General features: G+C 40.9%; 1 protein-coding gene across 1 annotated transcript in view; it reads right to left on the bottom strand.

The window, feature by feature from the left end:
- Nucleotides 1-11,309, bottom strand: part of PSMD14 (proteasome 26S subunit, non-ATPase 14) — a 66,985-nt gene extending 55,676 nt beyond the window's left edge. The window contains exons 1-3 of the mRNA XM_001511206.5: nt 11,175-11,309; nt 6,380-6,499; nt 4,607-4,658 (exon numbers count right to left, since the gene is read on the bottom strand). Coding sequence (XP_001511256.1) covers nt 4,607-4,654 — 48 coding nt within the window. The 5' untranslated portion in view covers nt 4,655-4,658; nt 6,380-6,499; nt 11,175-11,309. The remainder of the gene's footprint in view (nt 1-4,606; nt 4,659-6,379; nt 6,500-11,174) is intronic.
- Between the last annotated feature and the right edge of the window lie 6,712 nt (nt 11,310-18,021).

Raw genomic sequence — 18,021 nt, 5'->3', positions numbered from 1 at the left:
ACCAAAAAAAAAGTCTATGCTCCTACCAAGACACTCAAATGCAAATGTGCTTAAATAAATCATTCTGTTAGTCCATGGTAGTTGAATTTAAGAAAGTAGGTCTTAGAGAAAATACATTTAGGTTAAAACTATCAGAATTTTCTTAGGCTTTCTTGACATCTCACCTTTCTAACCTGTCTCTTGCAGCTTCCAAATCAAGTTTTTTAGCCCTGACCTATCAAGTCATGATTTTTTTTCCAACCTCCAGAAGAGCTCCACTTGGATATTGTACTATTTGAAGAAAACACAGTTCAAAAGTTAGATCATTATCCACCTTAACAAGCCCTTCCCTTGCCTCAACTTCCAAATCAATCAAAAAAGGTATTAAGCGCTTACTATATGCAAAGCATTATACTAAGTGCCTGGGAGAGTACAATACTATTACCACTAAGATTTCATAACTTCAAAGACACCAGATTTCTTTCTCATTTTCTTCTGCATCAAACTGTCACCTAATCCTGATGTAAGGGGTCGGGTCAGGTGAAGTTACAGTGGAAGGTAGACACCCGCTTTGTGTATAAGGCTTGGCTCCTCATTATGGAACCTCTCAGATTCAATATATATTAATGTAGGTATTGAGTAAACAATTTTGAGTAATTTTGACAAAAAACTGAGTATGGAGGAACCAATCCCCCAAATTGGTTCTGACTTGCAGTATTTCGACTTAAGGCACAAATAGAGGAGTAGTGTGGCCTAGGGCAAAGATCACAGGGCCTAGAAGCCAGAAGACCTGGGTTCTAACTCCATCTCTGCCACTAGCTTTTTGTGAGACCTTGAGCAAGTCACTTAACTTCACTGTGCCTCAGTTTTCTTAACTGCAAAAATGGGGATTCAATAGTTGCTCTCCCTCCTAGACTGTGAGCCCCATGTGGGACAAGGGACAGGGAATGTATCTGACCTGATTAACCTGGAACTACCCTAGCATTTAGAACAGTATTTGACATACAGTCAGCACCTAACAAATACTATTTTTTTAAAAAAGCATGCCTAGTTGCTTCAAAACCAAACCATTCTCTCAAGTTTTCATCCAGAAATAGACTGAACTAGACTGAACTAGACATCACCTGTCTATAGCATATAATCTATGTAACAGCAAATGGGAATAGATCTTGGTTTTCCAAAATTTTTATAATAATAATAATGGCATTCATTAGCACTTATTCTATGCCAAGTACTGTTCTAAGCACTGGGGGAGATACAAGGTAATCAGGATGTCCCACGTGGGGCTCAAGTGTCTTCATCCCCATTTTAAAGATGAGGGAACTGAGGCACAGAGAAGTCAAGTGACTTGCCCAAAGTCACACAGCTGATCAGTGGTGGAGCAGGAATTAGAACCCACGACCTCTAACTCGCAAGCCCATAATTTTTCTCCTAAGCCACACTGCTTCTCTTACCTATTCTATTATCTGAATGGATAAAAGAGAGATTTCATTTACAAAGTATGATTTTTAGTAATGTTTTTTTCCTAAGGAAGATCCTGGAATATACCTTTTTTTTTTTTGAGGCCTTACCTTTACCACAAGAGGAGATTCCAGAGTTGCTCCTTCTGGTCAAATTTCTGGTCTCTTGTTCCATTATTAATACTAACCTAAGAAAGTTTCAGTAGTTTTTTCCTTAAGAGCCAAATATTGCCTAAAGACCATTTTCTGATCTACATATAATTATAATCACATATTTACTGAGAGCCATTATGGGCACAGCACTGGCTTAGGGGACACCCCAAAATATCAGTCCCCTGGCTGGACTTATGGCCTCTATGGACTCTCCACCCCTGGAACTATCAGGAGGACCCATTCTCACCAAACACTACCTGCTCCCTGTGCTGCAGCTGCTTATCCTGGCTAAAAGATAGCTCTGGCAGTGTTGAGGAGAGAAGGGACCAAACACAGCTACAATTGTGCACTTTTTCTCAGAAATTTCTCCATCAGCTGTTGCCCCCAGGAGTCTATAACTGACTTTGACTCACAGGTCACCATAACTGACATTAATGGACTGGATCAAGTCTTCAGGTTAAATAGTTTCATATGTTTTACTTAAGAGTTAAGCATGGCAGGCAGCAATTTTACCTACAGAATTTCTTGGGAAGATCTCACTCATTCTTGACATAATGCAAGATTAACAGAATCCAAAATATCCTCAAAATTGGAATTATGTCAGAGTGGAAAGCTGTCCTTTTCTTGATCTTATTTTTAAACATTGGTTCTGACTACAGTGAGTATCAATAGTTTTTACTGAGCACCTGTAACACATAGCAATAGAAAATATTTCAAAGTAGTCAAAGGTGGAATTCCTAATCTGGCAAAGGGAAAAAAACCCCAAAAAACAAAAAAAGAACTTCCTTCTGAATGCAACTGAAAGCCCCACCTCTCAAGAGGCAGAATGGAAGCATGGTTTCCTTTTCCCCAGCCAAGGGGATTAATAATTGTGAGGAAATTCCCCAGATATCTTCGTTTTCAGATGTAGACCCAGATGTGACCTCAGAATTAAAGAATATTTCTTTGACAATGTGTATGTCTGCATGCCATGCCACACTGGCAAGAGAAATGGTGTGCCCCTGTGCATGTGCGCAGCTTTGGATACTAATACAAAGCAGGGTCCTGTGAGAATGTAAACCTTATACTCTAGGAAAACATTGTTCCTGACTTTTCCACATACTTAAGTAGTAGCAGTAAAAATAATACTATTTGTAACACATTGGTGTGCAAAACATTGTTTTATGCACTACAGAAAATTACAATGATGAGAACTAAACACTGTCCAAACCTTCCAAGGGGATCACAAATCTAAAATTAGACAGGAGAGAATGATGGTGACCAGCAAAAAGAGAAAAATGAAGTAACAAGGAAGCAAAACAATGTAAAAGGACTAAGATACACAGGAGAGCAGAGTTCAGGAAAAATAGTCAGTCATGTCACTCATGTTATAGTGTGACCCAGAGGTTTTGCCCATTGTTTGAAATATATCAATTTAATGTGCTGCACTCACTCCCTTGAATTCCTGGTGAACATTTATTTGCTCATTTAAATGTGATGCATGTTTTCTGAAGAAATACATTAAGATTACAAATGCCTTCTACAATTTATAGACTGACATATGAAATCTGTATTTCAACATTTAAATATCCCATTAAAACTTTACAACTAATTTCTGATTAAAGTCTTGAAGAAATTTGGAAAGTTTACAGTAAATCTGAAAACAGCTTTGAAATGTGTCAGGTTCAGAGAGGCCTAAGAGGCAAAATCTTGAGTGATTAGACTACGCAAATGTTAGAAAATGAAGAGTCATGAAGCAGACTGGCAGCAAAGGAACATGAGAAATACTCACTCAAAACTACTTAAGAAAAAGGAAACTAAAAATAACCGAAGACTGCTCAAGAATTCAATTAAAAAAAAAGATTTGTAGCTCTCAAAGGAAATACAGAATAATTATGAACAAAGATAGAATTTGGCCACCTATCTAATGAATACATTTTACACTTCACGAAGCTAAGTGCCTCAACATAACCCAAAAACTTCATCAAGTTTTCCGTTAAAGAGGTTGGCACTCACAACAAACATTATAGAAATGATCAACTAAGACATCTGAATGAAAAGAACACAGACCTATGACAGTCATGCAGTGGTGAAAAAAGTTGGAAGACTTTGACGAGATGACAAAAACTGAGTTTTTTTTAAAAAAACAGAGCAAATAAGATTAAGTCTGAAGTGGGGAAGTCACAGGGTGTGAAATAAAACCGGTTTCTGAATCTAATGGATAAAACCCGGGAGAAGGAACAAAATGATTTCATGATATTAAAAAAATCCAGAGATGAACATAACCTTGGAGATATGGAAGCTAAAAAAAAAAATGACAACTGAATAGAGGTGTGGAAAGAATGGAAATGTTATATTAGCTGAAAATGAGATTCAAATATATTGATCTAAAGATGATTAGGAAGATACACCTCAGAATAAAACAAAGTCACTAATATAAAAATGAGTACAGGACTAGCTGTATGTTCATAACTAGCCCTCTTTATTCATGTCATGAACACAATTTCTACCTGAAATCTTCAAAACTGAAGAATTTCAGGTTGCTATGTGTCATTAATCTATCCCTCTACTTCTCTATGCAAATGGTAAGGATTCTGCACATTCAGAGTGAACACATTGTCCAACAGTTCTTTTGGTCAGTCATTTTAAGTCTAACAGCATATTGTTCAATTTTATACTTTCAAATCAGAAGAAACTGCAATAATCCAATTATTAAGCATATACAAAATAAAGTTTCAAAATTGCACATGGCTTAAAAACTGAAATAAAAACATAATTCCCACTGCTGCTCTGAGGAAAAGAAAATATCAATTAAGACAGAGCTGTATACGTACTTCTAATGTTTCAAAACACAGTAATAAGGTGAGCTTCTTGCTCTAAGGTGGCTTGTGAGGTGATTTCCTCTGAGGTTTCTAAATAATAGCAATAATAACTACTATTACTGTTATTATCATCATCTTTATTATTACGTGAATACCCCCAAAAAGGCTCTTTTGGTTAACATGCCAACAAATATTAAGAAGCATTATACGAACCTGGCCCAGGCCGGGCATACCTCCTCCAAGTCGAAGAAGTCTATCCATAGTTCTAGAAAACAGAAACAAAGAAAAACGTTCCTAAGCTCAAAAGTGTTTACTCAATTCTATCTATATAATTCACCTTCAGTCACTCAGTATGTCAAAAATATTGGTGGTAATTACAACACAACATCAGACTTCCTGTTAATTAACACCACATATTAATTCAAGAAGCTGTCTTCCACACTAATTAACAGACCTTATTTTACTGCTTTGGGTTTGGGTTATCCCCAGTTTTAAAGACAAGTCATCTTAGCATACTTTTCAAAACTTTGTTATCATTAAGTTAATTATTTTTTTTATTGCTTTCAGATAACAGTACCTGAACCAAAAAAGTACCTGAAATACTTACCATATGAATGACTGCATTTCCTTCTATTTGTCCAGAGTGTACAAATAAAAACCTCACTTTTAAATTACATTTTTTAACATCCTCATTAGTAAGTTCTGTGCTAATTAACTTACAGCTTGTCAGTTATCATCAAAACTACATGTGAAAGACATTGTGAGCAGATTATGTATCTCTGAATTAGCATCAAAAGCTTTTTTTAATGAACTCATTATACTAAAAAATGCTATAAAGTAAACATTAAATGCATTTAGTTAAAGTGCGGAGGTCATGTGGAAATTTTATGGATTTCAGATGCCAGAGAAAATTGTGGAGAAACGTAACTTCTTCAGCAGTGAAATTTTAGATGCTCTTCCCTGTCAAATTACATACTCAATAGTCATAAACATGAGCAAACTTTAAAAATAATTTATTTTGGCAGTCACAAAAAAAGAGAACCAATGAATCAAATTATAATAAGGAAAAAGTCTTAACTAGAATATTCCTAAAAATAACCCACAAAATAGGAAAAAAGTTTAAATGCTCAACCACTGCTTAAAAGTTTTGATTTTGAAAAAGTTTAAATATTCCAATGTTACAGTGGAAGCCATTTCAACACTGTCTTTCAAAATAAACACACTCAAGATTCTCCTCATATCTATATATTTTAAAATATAGTAAACCTAAAGATATTAGTATTAGATTCATTTCGTCATCTGTCTGTAACTCGCTGAAATTCAAAAATGTTGCCTTTTTAATCCTGATGTAACTTTTAACAACTAGTCAGCAGAATACTAGACTGGATCAACCACTGGTATAACTGGGAAATGGCAGTTCTTTTTCTTATTCTAGTAACAGAAAAAATATGTAAGATCAAATTCCACTGTCCTGTGCAGGCAAGCATATCTAGTTTCCCTTCTACGATTTCCGGGAACTGCTGATTTCCTAACGTTAGAAGGATTTAAGAAAGAGATGCAGAAAGAGAAGGAAAAAAAAATAAGACCGGTTATAAATGGTGTCCCTAGGGGTAATAAGTCTCAGTAAACAGAAAAAGTATTTAACAAATTGAAATTTAAAGACAAAAGATAATCACCACACAAATATAAGAAATGTAAAATGCAAAAAGTTAATATTTTAAAGCTCCAGTCAAACCACTTTAAAGTTAATGTAAAAAAACTGTATAGAAAAGAGAACCAGATGATGTAATGTTTTAGGATTTAAATTAAAAATAAGTAAACATTTGTTAATTGCCAGACTGCCATCAGGAATCATTTATTTCTCAAATTCACACTCAACTGGACCATCAGATTTAAAACTTGTAAGAAAATCTAATACATTTTGAAACTAAGATCCTTTCACCAGATTCAAAAACAGGTAAGTTAAACCGCATGCTACTTTCTCACCTGGAAACTAATTACAAATTTTATGGACTCCTGGCAGTCAGGTTTGGAAATATTTTTCCCAGCTCAAGAACTTGCTCCTTCTGGCTGTCTTTGAAGAGGTACAACTTTTCCCAGTTCTTCCTAAAAAATAAAATAATTGAGATGACTGCAAAAGAAGAACCACGAAAGGAAAAAAGGTCTACACCTGAAGCATTAAGGGAAGTACCCTTTCCCATGACCTAAAACACCACCAGAAACTGATTTTATTTTTAACTTTAGTAATTCCTTTATTTAGCTCTTGAAATTTGATAAGAAATAGCAAGCCAAAAAACTAAGAATCTGAGACTCAAAAATATACACCCTTTCTAGAATTAGCTTCACTTTAATTATCAAAAAATCCCAAAAGACTATATGTGTGTGTGCATATACATAAGTGTGTGTGGCATTTTTCACAATTACAGTCGAGAACAAATGTCTATTATCCACCTACAAAACACATTTAGTGGCTCTTTAGGATAAACTTAACAGTATTTACTTTTGGGAAATGTTTTAAATCATGAAAATATATTTAAAATAGTTTTAACTTTAACGTGGCAGAGCTTAAAATGTTAATTAGGGGAGCCTCCATAAGTAATAAAGTGCTGAAATGGTTCAGATAAAGCACTTAACTTTAGAAGTCAGGCCCTGTGTGAAGCAGAGCCTTGGACAAATTACTTAATGATTTTTTAAACTACATTTATCCATCAAGAAACTGGAGATAATTGTTGTTTCCCACTAACTTCCCCTCAAAAAAAAAGTGAAGATAAATATGGTCGATGTGAATTAGAGGGGCTTATATGTACAAAGAATTACCATCATTATTTATAATATTCCCAACATTAGATAATCATTTCCTTTGCAGAGTTAACAACTTTTGGCCACTCAACCTGACATGCAGTGATGGACTGGTAAGAAACATCTACACTTTCTCAAAAAAATTTTAATGAGCCAGATTCCTTGAAAGAAAAAAAGGTGCAATTCTAAAACTGGCTGTCCTGATTAATATTTATATAACAGGAGAAGATTACTGGGTATTTAAGAAGAACATATCACTTATGTTTAAAGAAAATTATGTCTTGCCAAGAATTTGGCTACACTTCCTACCCATTCCTATCCTTAACAGCTGGGATGTAAACTGTTGATGCCACCAGACCTCTGTCGGTAATTGTTACCGTTGGAGGTGCCCTAGAAAGTAGGACACTTCCTTAGGAGTAGGATGTAAAAAGACGGTGAGCAAGGAAAGGATGCAGTTGCTCTTTGTGGAAGTCACAACACTCACATCTATTGATGCAACTACTACACAAATGTGGCAGCAAGGAAAATCCAAAGGGCAAGTAAGTAAACTCTAAAACAACAAGTGTCACAAAGATAGTTTCTTCCCGGCATAGCTCCAGACACGGAATTAACTCTCTGCCCTATCAATCGCATCTACTGAGCACTTAGCTGTGTACAAAGCACTGTACTAAATACTTGGGAGAGTATAATATAACAGAATGGGTAGATAAATTATACTATACTAGAGCTGGAATGAGAATTTACATCTCTAATCTTCCAATCTGAAATTTCGTTCCATAGTTTCAATCAATTCCTGGCCTAGTAAACAAGGACATAAATCACCTAGGTCCATTTTTGGGTCCCTTTTCTCCTTATTAAATAAATGGTGGTCACCAAGCTGGAGCAAAGCCAAAGAGGGAAAAGCCTTTTTAAAGAAATCCCAATTCCAACTTGTCAAACTATAACTGCCCCCTTTCCTAAAAGCACTATTACAGGAACATGATCTCGGTCCTCTAGACAATAAGCTCGTGGTGGGCAAGGAACATGTCTACCAACTCTGTTATACTGTTATATTATACTTCCCCAAGCACTCAGTACGGTGCATATGGTACGCACTCAAAAAATATAACTCATTATCACATTTAAACACCAAAACTGGTTCTTGACAATTGTGCAAACTAGCGGTTTTGCATTTAGGCACTAAGGGAAAGTATACCCTATACCCTAGCTCTGCAATGACCCAATGCCAATAGTACCCATCTAATGTACCATTCTTTCCCCTGATCCAGTCATAGGGATTAACGATGGCCTAGATGTTCTGTAGTGTGTTTTAAAAATAAGGTCTCTAAATTCCAATGCAGCACTATTGCTTCCTTAAAGTTCTCACTACCAGATAAACTGACACCTAGTAATCTGCAGGACTGTCCCTGATGGAAATGTCCCATTGAGGCAGAGGGCAGTATCCCATCTTCCTGAAGTGTTATGGATCAGAAAAGGTAAAGTACCAGTTTACTCCACAGATACCACACTGATGACTTTCTCCATTCCACTTCAAACTTGGCCTACTTCTAGTTCTCTTTAATTGCTACAGGTTTCCACATGAAATGCACTATCAAGAATGGGCACTGCTTTGAATTTTGTTGTCAAGAATATCTGTAGTTACTGATCCCTGATCACCTACTTGTCATGAACCTTCCTCTTAATTGAATTTTTCCTCCGGAAGGCCCCCACTGCCCAGATTTGGCTGCCTTCATGAACAAGAGGGGTTTAAGGTACAGGGAGAACTGGCATTTTAATCCCATTTTACAGATGAGGAAATTGAGGGGCAGAGAAGTTACTAGCCCAAGATCACCTAACAGGAAAAGTGGCAGAGTGAGAATTAGAACCCAGGTCCATTGGTTCCCAGGTTTGGGCTCTCTTCACTGGGGCACCCAGTTTCTCACTGTGATTCCCAATAACTTCGGGCCAAAAAAAAAACCACTATTTTTATCATGCCAGTCATGAGAAAGAAAATCAAGAAAAGACCACTTTTTGCTTATTAGATTTACATAACTCTGCTGTGAAATACTTTTTCCCAGAGAAGTTAGCTTCCAAAAAGCCAACTCAATCCAGCAGAGGTCCTCTTGTGGATCAAAAGTATCGGCTACGAGCAAATCTCTAACTGAAATTGCCCTACCTGTAGGTCTATGGCAAAAATCAATAATAATCACAATAAAGCACTCTGAGCGTCAGGAAGCGCCACGCACTCTAAGCTGCAAAGCAGGTGTTGCTTTTATGAAAGAGAAAAATTAAACCCTCAATGGATGTGAGGGGTAGGCAGTAAGATTGGGGGAGATGGGAGCACAATTTGCCGGCATTTGGTGGAAACTGAAGATGAAACTTGTGGGAAATAAGAGTCCGAACAGTAGCAAGAGGAGGGGGACCAGCCGGTTTAGGTGAAAACCTGGTTAGGGACCTCAATGGGGCCAGTTTGGGCGACCTGGCAGTTTCAGATCGGGGCAAGGGTTGGGCTTAGAGTCGGTCCGACGGGGGAAATAATAATAATGTTGACTATGTGCCAAGCACTGTTCTAAGCGCTGGGGGTGGATACAAGGTGATCAGGTGGTCCCGCGTGGGGCTCACCGTCTTCATCCCCATTTGACAGAGATGGTCACTGAGGCCCAGAGAAGTGAAGTGACTTGCCCACAGTCACCCAGCTGACAAGTGGCGGGGCCAGGATGAGAATAATAATAATAATAATGTTGGTATTTGTTAGGCACTATGTGTGCAGAACACTGTTCTAAGCGCTGAGGTAGATAGAGGGTCATCACGTGAGGCTCCCAATCTTCATCCCCATTTTCCAGAGGAAGGAACTGAGGCCCAGTGAAGTGACTTGCCCACAGTCACCCAGCTGACAAGTGGTGTAGCCGGGATGAGAATAATAATAATAACGTTGGTATTTAAGCGCTTACTATGTGCAGAACACTGACTGTAAGCCCGTCAAACGGCAGGAACTGTATCTGTTGCTGACTTGTTCATTCCAAGCGCTTAGTCCAGTGCTCTGCACCTAGGAAGCGCTCAATAAATACTATTGAATGAATGAATGAATGTTCTAAGCACTGGGGTAGAGAGTCATCACGTGAGGCTCCCAGTCTTCATCCCCATTTTCCAGAGGAGGGAACTGAGGCCCAGTGAAGCGACTTGCCCACAGTCACCCAGCTGACAAGTGGTGTAGCCGGGATGAGAATAATAATAATAATGCTGGTATTTAAGCGCTTACTATGTGCAGAACACTGACTGTAAGCCCGTCAAACGGCAAGGACTTTATCTGTTGCTGACTTGTTCATTCCAAGCGCTTAGTCCAGTGCTCTGCACCTAGGAAGCGCTCAATAAATACCACTGAATGAATGAATGAAGGTTCTAAGCGCTGGGGTAGATAGAGGGTCATCAGAGGCTCCCAGTCTTCATCCCCATTTTCCAGAGGAAGGAACTGAGGCCCAGTGAAGCGACTTGCCCACAGTCACCCAGCTGACAAGTGGCGGAGCCGGGATGAGAATAATAATAATAATGCTGGTATTTATGCGCTTACGAGGTGCAGAACACTGACTGTGAGCCCGTCAAGTGGCAGGGACTGTATCTGTTGCCGACTTGTTCATTCCAAGCACTTAGTCCAGTGCTCTGCACCTAGGAAGCGCTCAACAAATACTCTTGAATGAATGAATGTTCTAAGCGCTGGGGGAGATAGAGAGTCATCACGTGAGGCTCCCAGAGGAGGGAACTGAGGCCCAGTGAAGTGACCTGCCCACAGCCCTACGGCTGAGGGGCAGAGCCGGGATTCGAACCCATGCCCTCCGACTCCCCAGCCCGGGCTCGGGCCACCGAGCCACGCCGCTTGGCGTCCTCGACTCCCCGCTTCTTCTCTCCGCGGCCCGGCAACGTGACTCAGGAAAACCCGGGGCTGCGTGCGGCCTAGTCGCCCCCGGCCTCCGCCGCTCCCCCATCGCCCTCCCCGCCCGGGCCTTACCCGACGGCCGGGGGTCCGCGAGGGCGGCGGCGATGGCCGGAGGGGCGGCGCGGTTTCCCCGCGGTCTCCTCGGCGCTTGGCAGAGGCGCGACGGATCAGCCCGACTCCATTCAAAAAGACTGGGCCCCGGCCCGCCATCCACTTCCGGGTTCGCGGGTTGCGGGGAGGGGACCTTTCGGCTTCCGTTCGGCCGCCAGCCAATGGGAGGCCTTCCTCGCCGGGCGGCCGAGGCGACCAGGAGAAGGAGGAGGAGACGGGCCGCCCACCCGCCCTTCCGCCATCTTGGCCCGCCGCCCCCGCGCCTGCCTCCGCACCGGCTCGGCCCGCTAAAGGTGGACCCCTTCCGTCACCGAGAATCCTCATTCCCCCTCGGGCTCGACACCCCCTTGCCGTCGGTGTTGACGAGCCTAGGAGGAGCGGCGTGGCTCGGTGGGAATCGGGAGGCAGAAGTCGTGGGTTCTAATCCTCTCATTCATTCAATAGGAAGCAGCCTGGCTCATTGGAAAGAGCACGGGCTTTGGAGTCAGGGCTCATGAGTTCGAATCCCAGCTCTGCCCCTTGTCAGCTGGGTGACTGGGGGCAAGTCACTTCACTTCTCTAGGCCTCAGTTCCCTCATCTGTCAAATGGGGATGAAGACTGGGAGCCCCACGTGGGACCACCTGATTGCCCTGTGTCTACCCCAGCGCTTAGAACAGTGCTCTGCACATAGTAAGCGCTTAACAAATACCAACATTAACATTAAGAAGTCATGGGTTCTAATCCTTTCATTCATTCAATAGGAAGCAGCGTGGCTCATTGGAAAGAGCACGGGCTTTGGAGTCAGGGCTCATGAGTTCGAATCCCAGCTCTGCCCCTTGTCAGCTGGGTGACTGGGGGCAAGTCACTTCACTTCTCTGGGCCTCAGTTCCCTCATCTGTCAAATGGGGATGAAGACTGGGAGCCCCATGTGGGACAACCTGATTCCCCTGTGTCTACCCCAGCGCTTAGAACGGTGCTCGGCACATAGTAAGTGCTTAACAAATACCAACATTATTATTATTATTATTATTTATTGAGCGCTTACTATGTGCCGAGCACTGTACTAAGCGCTTGGGATGAACAAGTCGGCAACAGATAGAGACAGTCCCTGCCATTGGACGGGTTTACCGTCTAATCCTGCCTCTGCCACTTACAATAGGACTGTTATAATAACTTAGTATTCATTCAATAGTATTTATTTATTGAGCGCCTACTATGTGCAGAGCACTGTACTAATAATAACTTAGTAATATAATACTTAATATATAACTTAGTAATATCGAATTAGTAATACAACACTTAATAATAGTACTTGTTATAAGTTATAATAACTTAGTAATATCAATAGTACCTATTATAAGTTATGATAAGTACTGTTATAAGTTATAATAGTACTATTGCAATTATAATAGAGAAGCAGCGTGGCTCACTGGAAAGAGCACGGGCTTTGGAGTCAGAGGTCATGGGTTCAAACCCCGGCTCTGCCACTTGCCAGCTGTGTGACTTTGGGCAAGTCACTTAACTTCTCGGTGCCTCAGTTCCCTCATCTGTAAAATGGGAATTAAGACTGTGAGCCCCACGTGGGACATCCTGATTCCCCTGTGTCTACCCCAGCGCTTAGAACAGTGCTTGGCACAGAGTAAGTGCTTAACAAATACCAACATTATTATAATAGTACTATGACAAGTTATAAGAGAAGCAGCGTGGCTCAGTGGAAAGAGCCCGGGCTTGGAGTCAGAGGTCATGGGTTCTAATCCTGCCTCTGCCACTTAAAATAGTACTATTATAACATAACAATTTAGTAAGATAGTCGTACATATTAAAGTTATAATAAGTAATGTTATAAATTATAATAGTACTATTGCAAGTTATAATAGTACAATGACAAGTTATAAGAGAAGCAGCGTGGCTCAGTGGAAAGATCCCGGGCTTGGAGTCAGAGGTCATGGGATCGAATCCTGCCTCTGCCACTTATAATAGTACTGTTATAATTTATAATAACTTAGTAATATAATAATAGTACCTGTTATAAGTTATAATAGTACTCTTACAAGTTATAAGACAAGCAGTGTGGCTCAGTGGAAAGAGCCCAGGCTTGGGAGTCAGAGGTCATGGGTTCGAATCCTGCCTCTGCCACTTATAATAGTGCTGTTGTAATTTATAATAACTTAGTAATATCATAATAATAGTACCTGTTATATGTTATTATAGTACTCTTACAAGTTATAAGAGAAGCAGCGTGGCTCAGTGGAAAGAACCCGGGCTTGGGAGTCAGAGGTCATGGGTTCTAATCCTGCCTCTGCCACTTATAATAGTACTATTATAACTTATAATACCTTAGTAATATAATACTTAATATTAGTACCTATTATAAATTATAATAGTACTATTACAAGTTATGAGAAGAAGCAGCAAGTTATAAGAGAAGAACATAAAGACATAAAAGAACCTCTGGCTCACATTTTTTAATCCTCATTTTTACTGATGAGGTAACTGAGGCATAGAGAAGTTAAGTGACTTGCCCAAGGTCAAACAGCAGACAAGTGTTGGAGCCGGGATCAGAACCCATGACCCCTGACTTCCAAGCCTGTGCTCTTTCCACTAAGCCACGCTGCTTACTGTTATAATTTATAATATTACTATTATAAGATATTACTATTATAACATAATAGTTATAATAATAATAATAATATTTGTTAAGCGCTTACTATGTGCAGACCACTGTTCTAAGTGCTGGGGTAGATATAGGGCAATCAGGTTGTCCCACATGAGGCTCACAGTCGTAATCCCCATTTTACAGATGAAGTAACTGAGGCCCAGAGAAGTGAAGTGAATTGCCCCCAATCACACAGCTGACAAGTGGCATAGCGGGATTCGAACCCATGACCTCTGACTCCCAAGCCCAGGCTCTTTCCACTGAGCCACGCTGCTTCTCTTATAACTTGTAATAATACTATTATAACTTATAAGTTGTAATAAGTACTATTAAGTATTATATTACTAAGTTATTATAAGTTATAATAGTACTATTATAAGTGGCAGAGGCAGGATTAGAACCCATGACCTCTGACTCCCAAGCCCGGGCTCTTTCCACTGAGCCACGCTGCTTCTCTTATAACTTGTAATAATAATAATAATAATGTTGGTATTTGTTAAGCGCTTACTATGTGCCGAGCACTGTTCTAAGCGCTGGGGTAGACATAGGGGAATCAGGTTGTCCCACGTGGGGCTCACAGTCTTAATCCCCATTTTACAGATGAGGGAACTGAGGCACAGAGAAGTTAAGTGACTTGCCCACAGTCACACAGCCGACAAGAGTACTATTATAACTAGCAATAGTACTATTATAACTTATAACAGTACTTATTATAACTTATAATAACTTAGTAATATAATGCTTACTAACAGTACCTGTTATAAGTTATAATAGTACTATTTTAAGTGGCAGAGGAAGGATTAGAACCCATGACCTCTGACTCCTAAACCCGGGCTCTTTCCACTTTGCCATACTTATCAGCTGTGTGACTTTGGGCAAGTCACTTAATTTTCTGGGCCTCAGTGACCTCATCTGTCAAAAGAGGGTGAAGACTGTGAGCCCCACATGGGACAACCTGATTACCTTGTATCAACCCCAGCGCTTGGAACAGTGCTTTGCACATAGTAAGTGCTTAACAAATACCATTATTATTATTATTACCCAAACTGGGCGATGATCATTTAGCATAGCATCCAAAAAAAAATCCACAAAAAAAACAATGTTCCAAAACATCTCCTCCTTCAACTTTTTAACTTTGGTTTACTATATATCCTTAAGAACATAAAGATATCTACCAGGATGTCCGGCCAACACCTCACACTAACCATGTCCAAAACGCAACAACAACTACAGTGTCTTTCCCATCACTGTAGGCAATGCCACTCTTCCTGACTCACAAGCCAGTGACCTTGGAGTTGTCCTCAACTCATCTTTCTCATTCAACCCCACATATTCAGTCTGTCACCAAATCCTGTCGGTTTCAACATCCATTCAGTCGTATTTATTGTGCGCTTACTGTGTGCAGATTCTGCCTCGGCATCAATCCAAGCACTTTCCTATTTCTCCTTGACTCCTGCATCTGCCCCTTTGCTGACCTCCCCAATTCCTGTCTCTCCCCACTCCAGTCCATATTTTCTCCCTGGATCATTTCATCTTCAGAAAGGATCAGCCCATGTTTTCCCATTCCTCAAGAATATCCAGGGGCTGCCCATTCACTTCTGCATCAAACAGAAACTCCTTACCACTGACTTTAAATCACTCACTCAGCTCTCCCTCACCTCGTTGACTTCCACTGCAGCCCAGCTCACACACTTTGCTACACTTTGCTCCTCTAGTACCCTTTTACTCACTGTGCCCTGATCTTGTATATCGTCCTCCGACTCCTTTCCCATGTCCTCCCCCTAGCCTGGAACTCCCTGAACCTCCTCACCGTCCATATATGCCAGACCACACTCTCCCCACCTTCAAAGCTTTATTAAGGTCACATCTCCTCCAAGAGGCCTTCCCTAATAAAATACTTTCCGCCCCCCCCCGCACCTCGCTCCCTCTCCCTTCTGCATTGTCTAGGCACTTGGCTTTATGCCCTTTGGACATTTAGTATTCGCTCCACTTCAGCCCCACAGCATATCTATAAATTATGTAAGTATGTATTATAGATCATATTAATGGCTTTCACCTTTTCTAGACTGTAAGCTCATTGTAGTGGCGTTGTGAGAAGTGGCATGGCGTAGTAGATAGAGCACGGGCCTGGGAGCGTCACAGGGTTCTAATCCCGGCTCCATCACTTGTCTACTAGGTGACCTTGGGCAAGTCACTTAACTTCTCTGTGCCTCAGTTCCCTTATCTGTAAAATGCGGTTTGAGACTGTGAGTCCCACATGAGACAAGGAACTGTATCTAACCTGATTGAGATGGATACAGCGCTGGGATGGATACAAGCAAATCTGGTTGGACACAGCCCCTTGTCCCACTTGGAGCTCACAGTCTTAATCCCCATTTTACAGATGAGGGAACTGAGGCACAGAGAAGTTAAATGACTTGCCCATGGTCACACAATACACAAGTGGCAGGGCTAGGATTAGAAGCCAGGTCCTTCTGACTTCCAGGCCCATGCTGTATACACTAGGCCATGCTAATTCCTTTACTTTCATAACTTTATCCTTTAACTCTGCCTGTCTCTGCTGACCTTACAACTCCCCAGCTAAGCCCGCATTTCCTCTACTCCCTCTCCCTTCTGCATCACCCTTGCACTTGGATTCGTACCCTTAATTCACCCCACCCTCAACCCCAGAGCACTTACGTGTATAGCCATAATCTATTTTAATGTCTTTGTCCCCCTCTGCATTGTAAACTCCTTGTGGACAGGGAACCTCTCCACCAATTCTATTATATTGCACTGTCCCAAGCACTTAATTCAGTGCTCTGCACAAAGTAAGCATTCAGTATATTTGATTGATTGATAATTGTTCTACAGTCTCGAACATACTGAGTTGAAGGAGCACAGTAATACCAGTGGCGATATCTTGGAGGAAACCCCTCCCCAACATCACATACACCTCCACCCTCATTAGTGTATCTCTAAGATTTTTTTCCCTTATCTCCCCATGGCTTCTATGAACCCTCAAATACTCTCAGAGCTAGGGCCACAAAGGAAGCTAGTCTTGTAAAATCAAAAGTAATGTGTCAGAAAGCTGAAATAGGTTGCCCATTTAGAAAGATTCTAAGTGCCATTTTTCTTAACTAGAAATGTCTTACGTCAAGGACTGCCTGTATTTAATTGCTTTATTTTTTCTAGCATTTGTAACTATTGTCACTTTTGTCAGTTGTAAAATTGGTAGTTTTCATCAGCTTGTCTTCCCCATTACACTGTCAGCTTCCTGAGGGTCAGGACTGCACCTTTTACTTCTATTATGTAGTCCATTTTATGTTCACCTAATGTCTAGTATAGCACTCCAAGCTACCCAGGATGTGCATAGGAAAGAGCAGGAGGTTAGGAGTCAGAGGTTCTAATCCAGGCTCCGTCACTTATCAGGTGTGTGACTTTGGGCAAGTCACTTAACTTCTCGGTGCCTCAGTGACCTCATCTGTAAAATGGGGATTAAGACTGTGAGCCCCAGGTGGGACACCCTGATTCCCCTCTGTCCACCCCAGCGCTTAGAACAGGGCTCGGCCCATAGTAAGCGCTTAACAAATACCAACATTATTGTATATATTTTCTTTACCCTATTTATTTTGTTAATGAATTGTACATCGCCTTGATTCTATTTAGTTGCCATTGTTTTTACGAGATGTTCTTCCCCTTGACGCTGTTTAGTGCCATTGTTCTTGTCTGTCCGTCTCCCCCGATTAGACTGTAAGCCCGTCAAACGGCAGGGACTGTCTCTATCTGTTGCCGACTTGTTCATCCCAAGCGCTTAGTACAGTGCTCTGCACATAGTAAGCGCTCAATAAATACTATTGAATGAATTATTATTATTATTGTGTCTACCCCAGCGCTTAGAAGAGTTCTTGGCATATAGTAAGCACTTTACAAATACCATTATTACTATTATTATTGTAGGAAGTATGTGCATAGGGAAGTAATATGGCCAAGTGGAAAAAGCATGGACCTGGGAGTTAGAGGACCTGAATTCTAATTCCAGTTCTGCCACTTGCCAGCTGTTTGAACTTGGGCAAGTGACTTAATTTCTCAGTGCTCAGTGTCCTCATCTGTAAAATTGGGATAAATACCTGTTCTCCCTCCCCCTTAGACTGTGAACCCCATGTGGGACAGGGACTCTGTTTGAGCTGATT

Source organism: Ornithorhynchus anatinus, chromosome 9 (assembly GCF_004115215.2).
Source record: "Ornithorhynchus anatinus isolate Pmale09 chromosome 9, mOrnAna1.pri.v4, whole genome shotgun sequence".
NCBI lineage: Eukaryota > Metazoa > Chordata > Mammalia > Monotremata > Ornithorhynchidae > Ornithorhynchus > Ornithorhynchus anatinus.
This window is presented reverse-complemented; position numbering and strand designations above follow the sequence as displayed.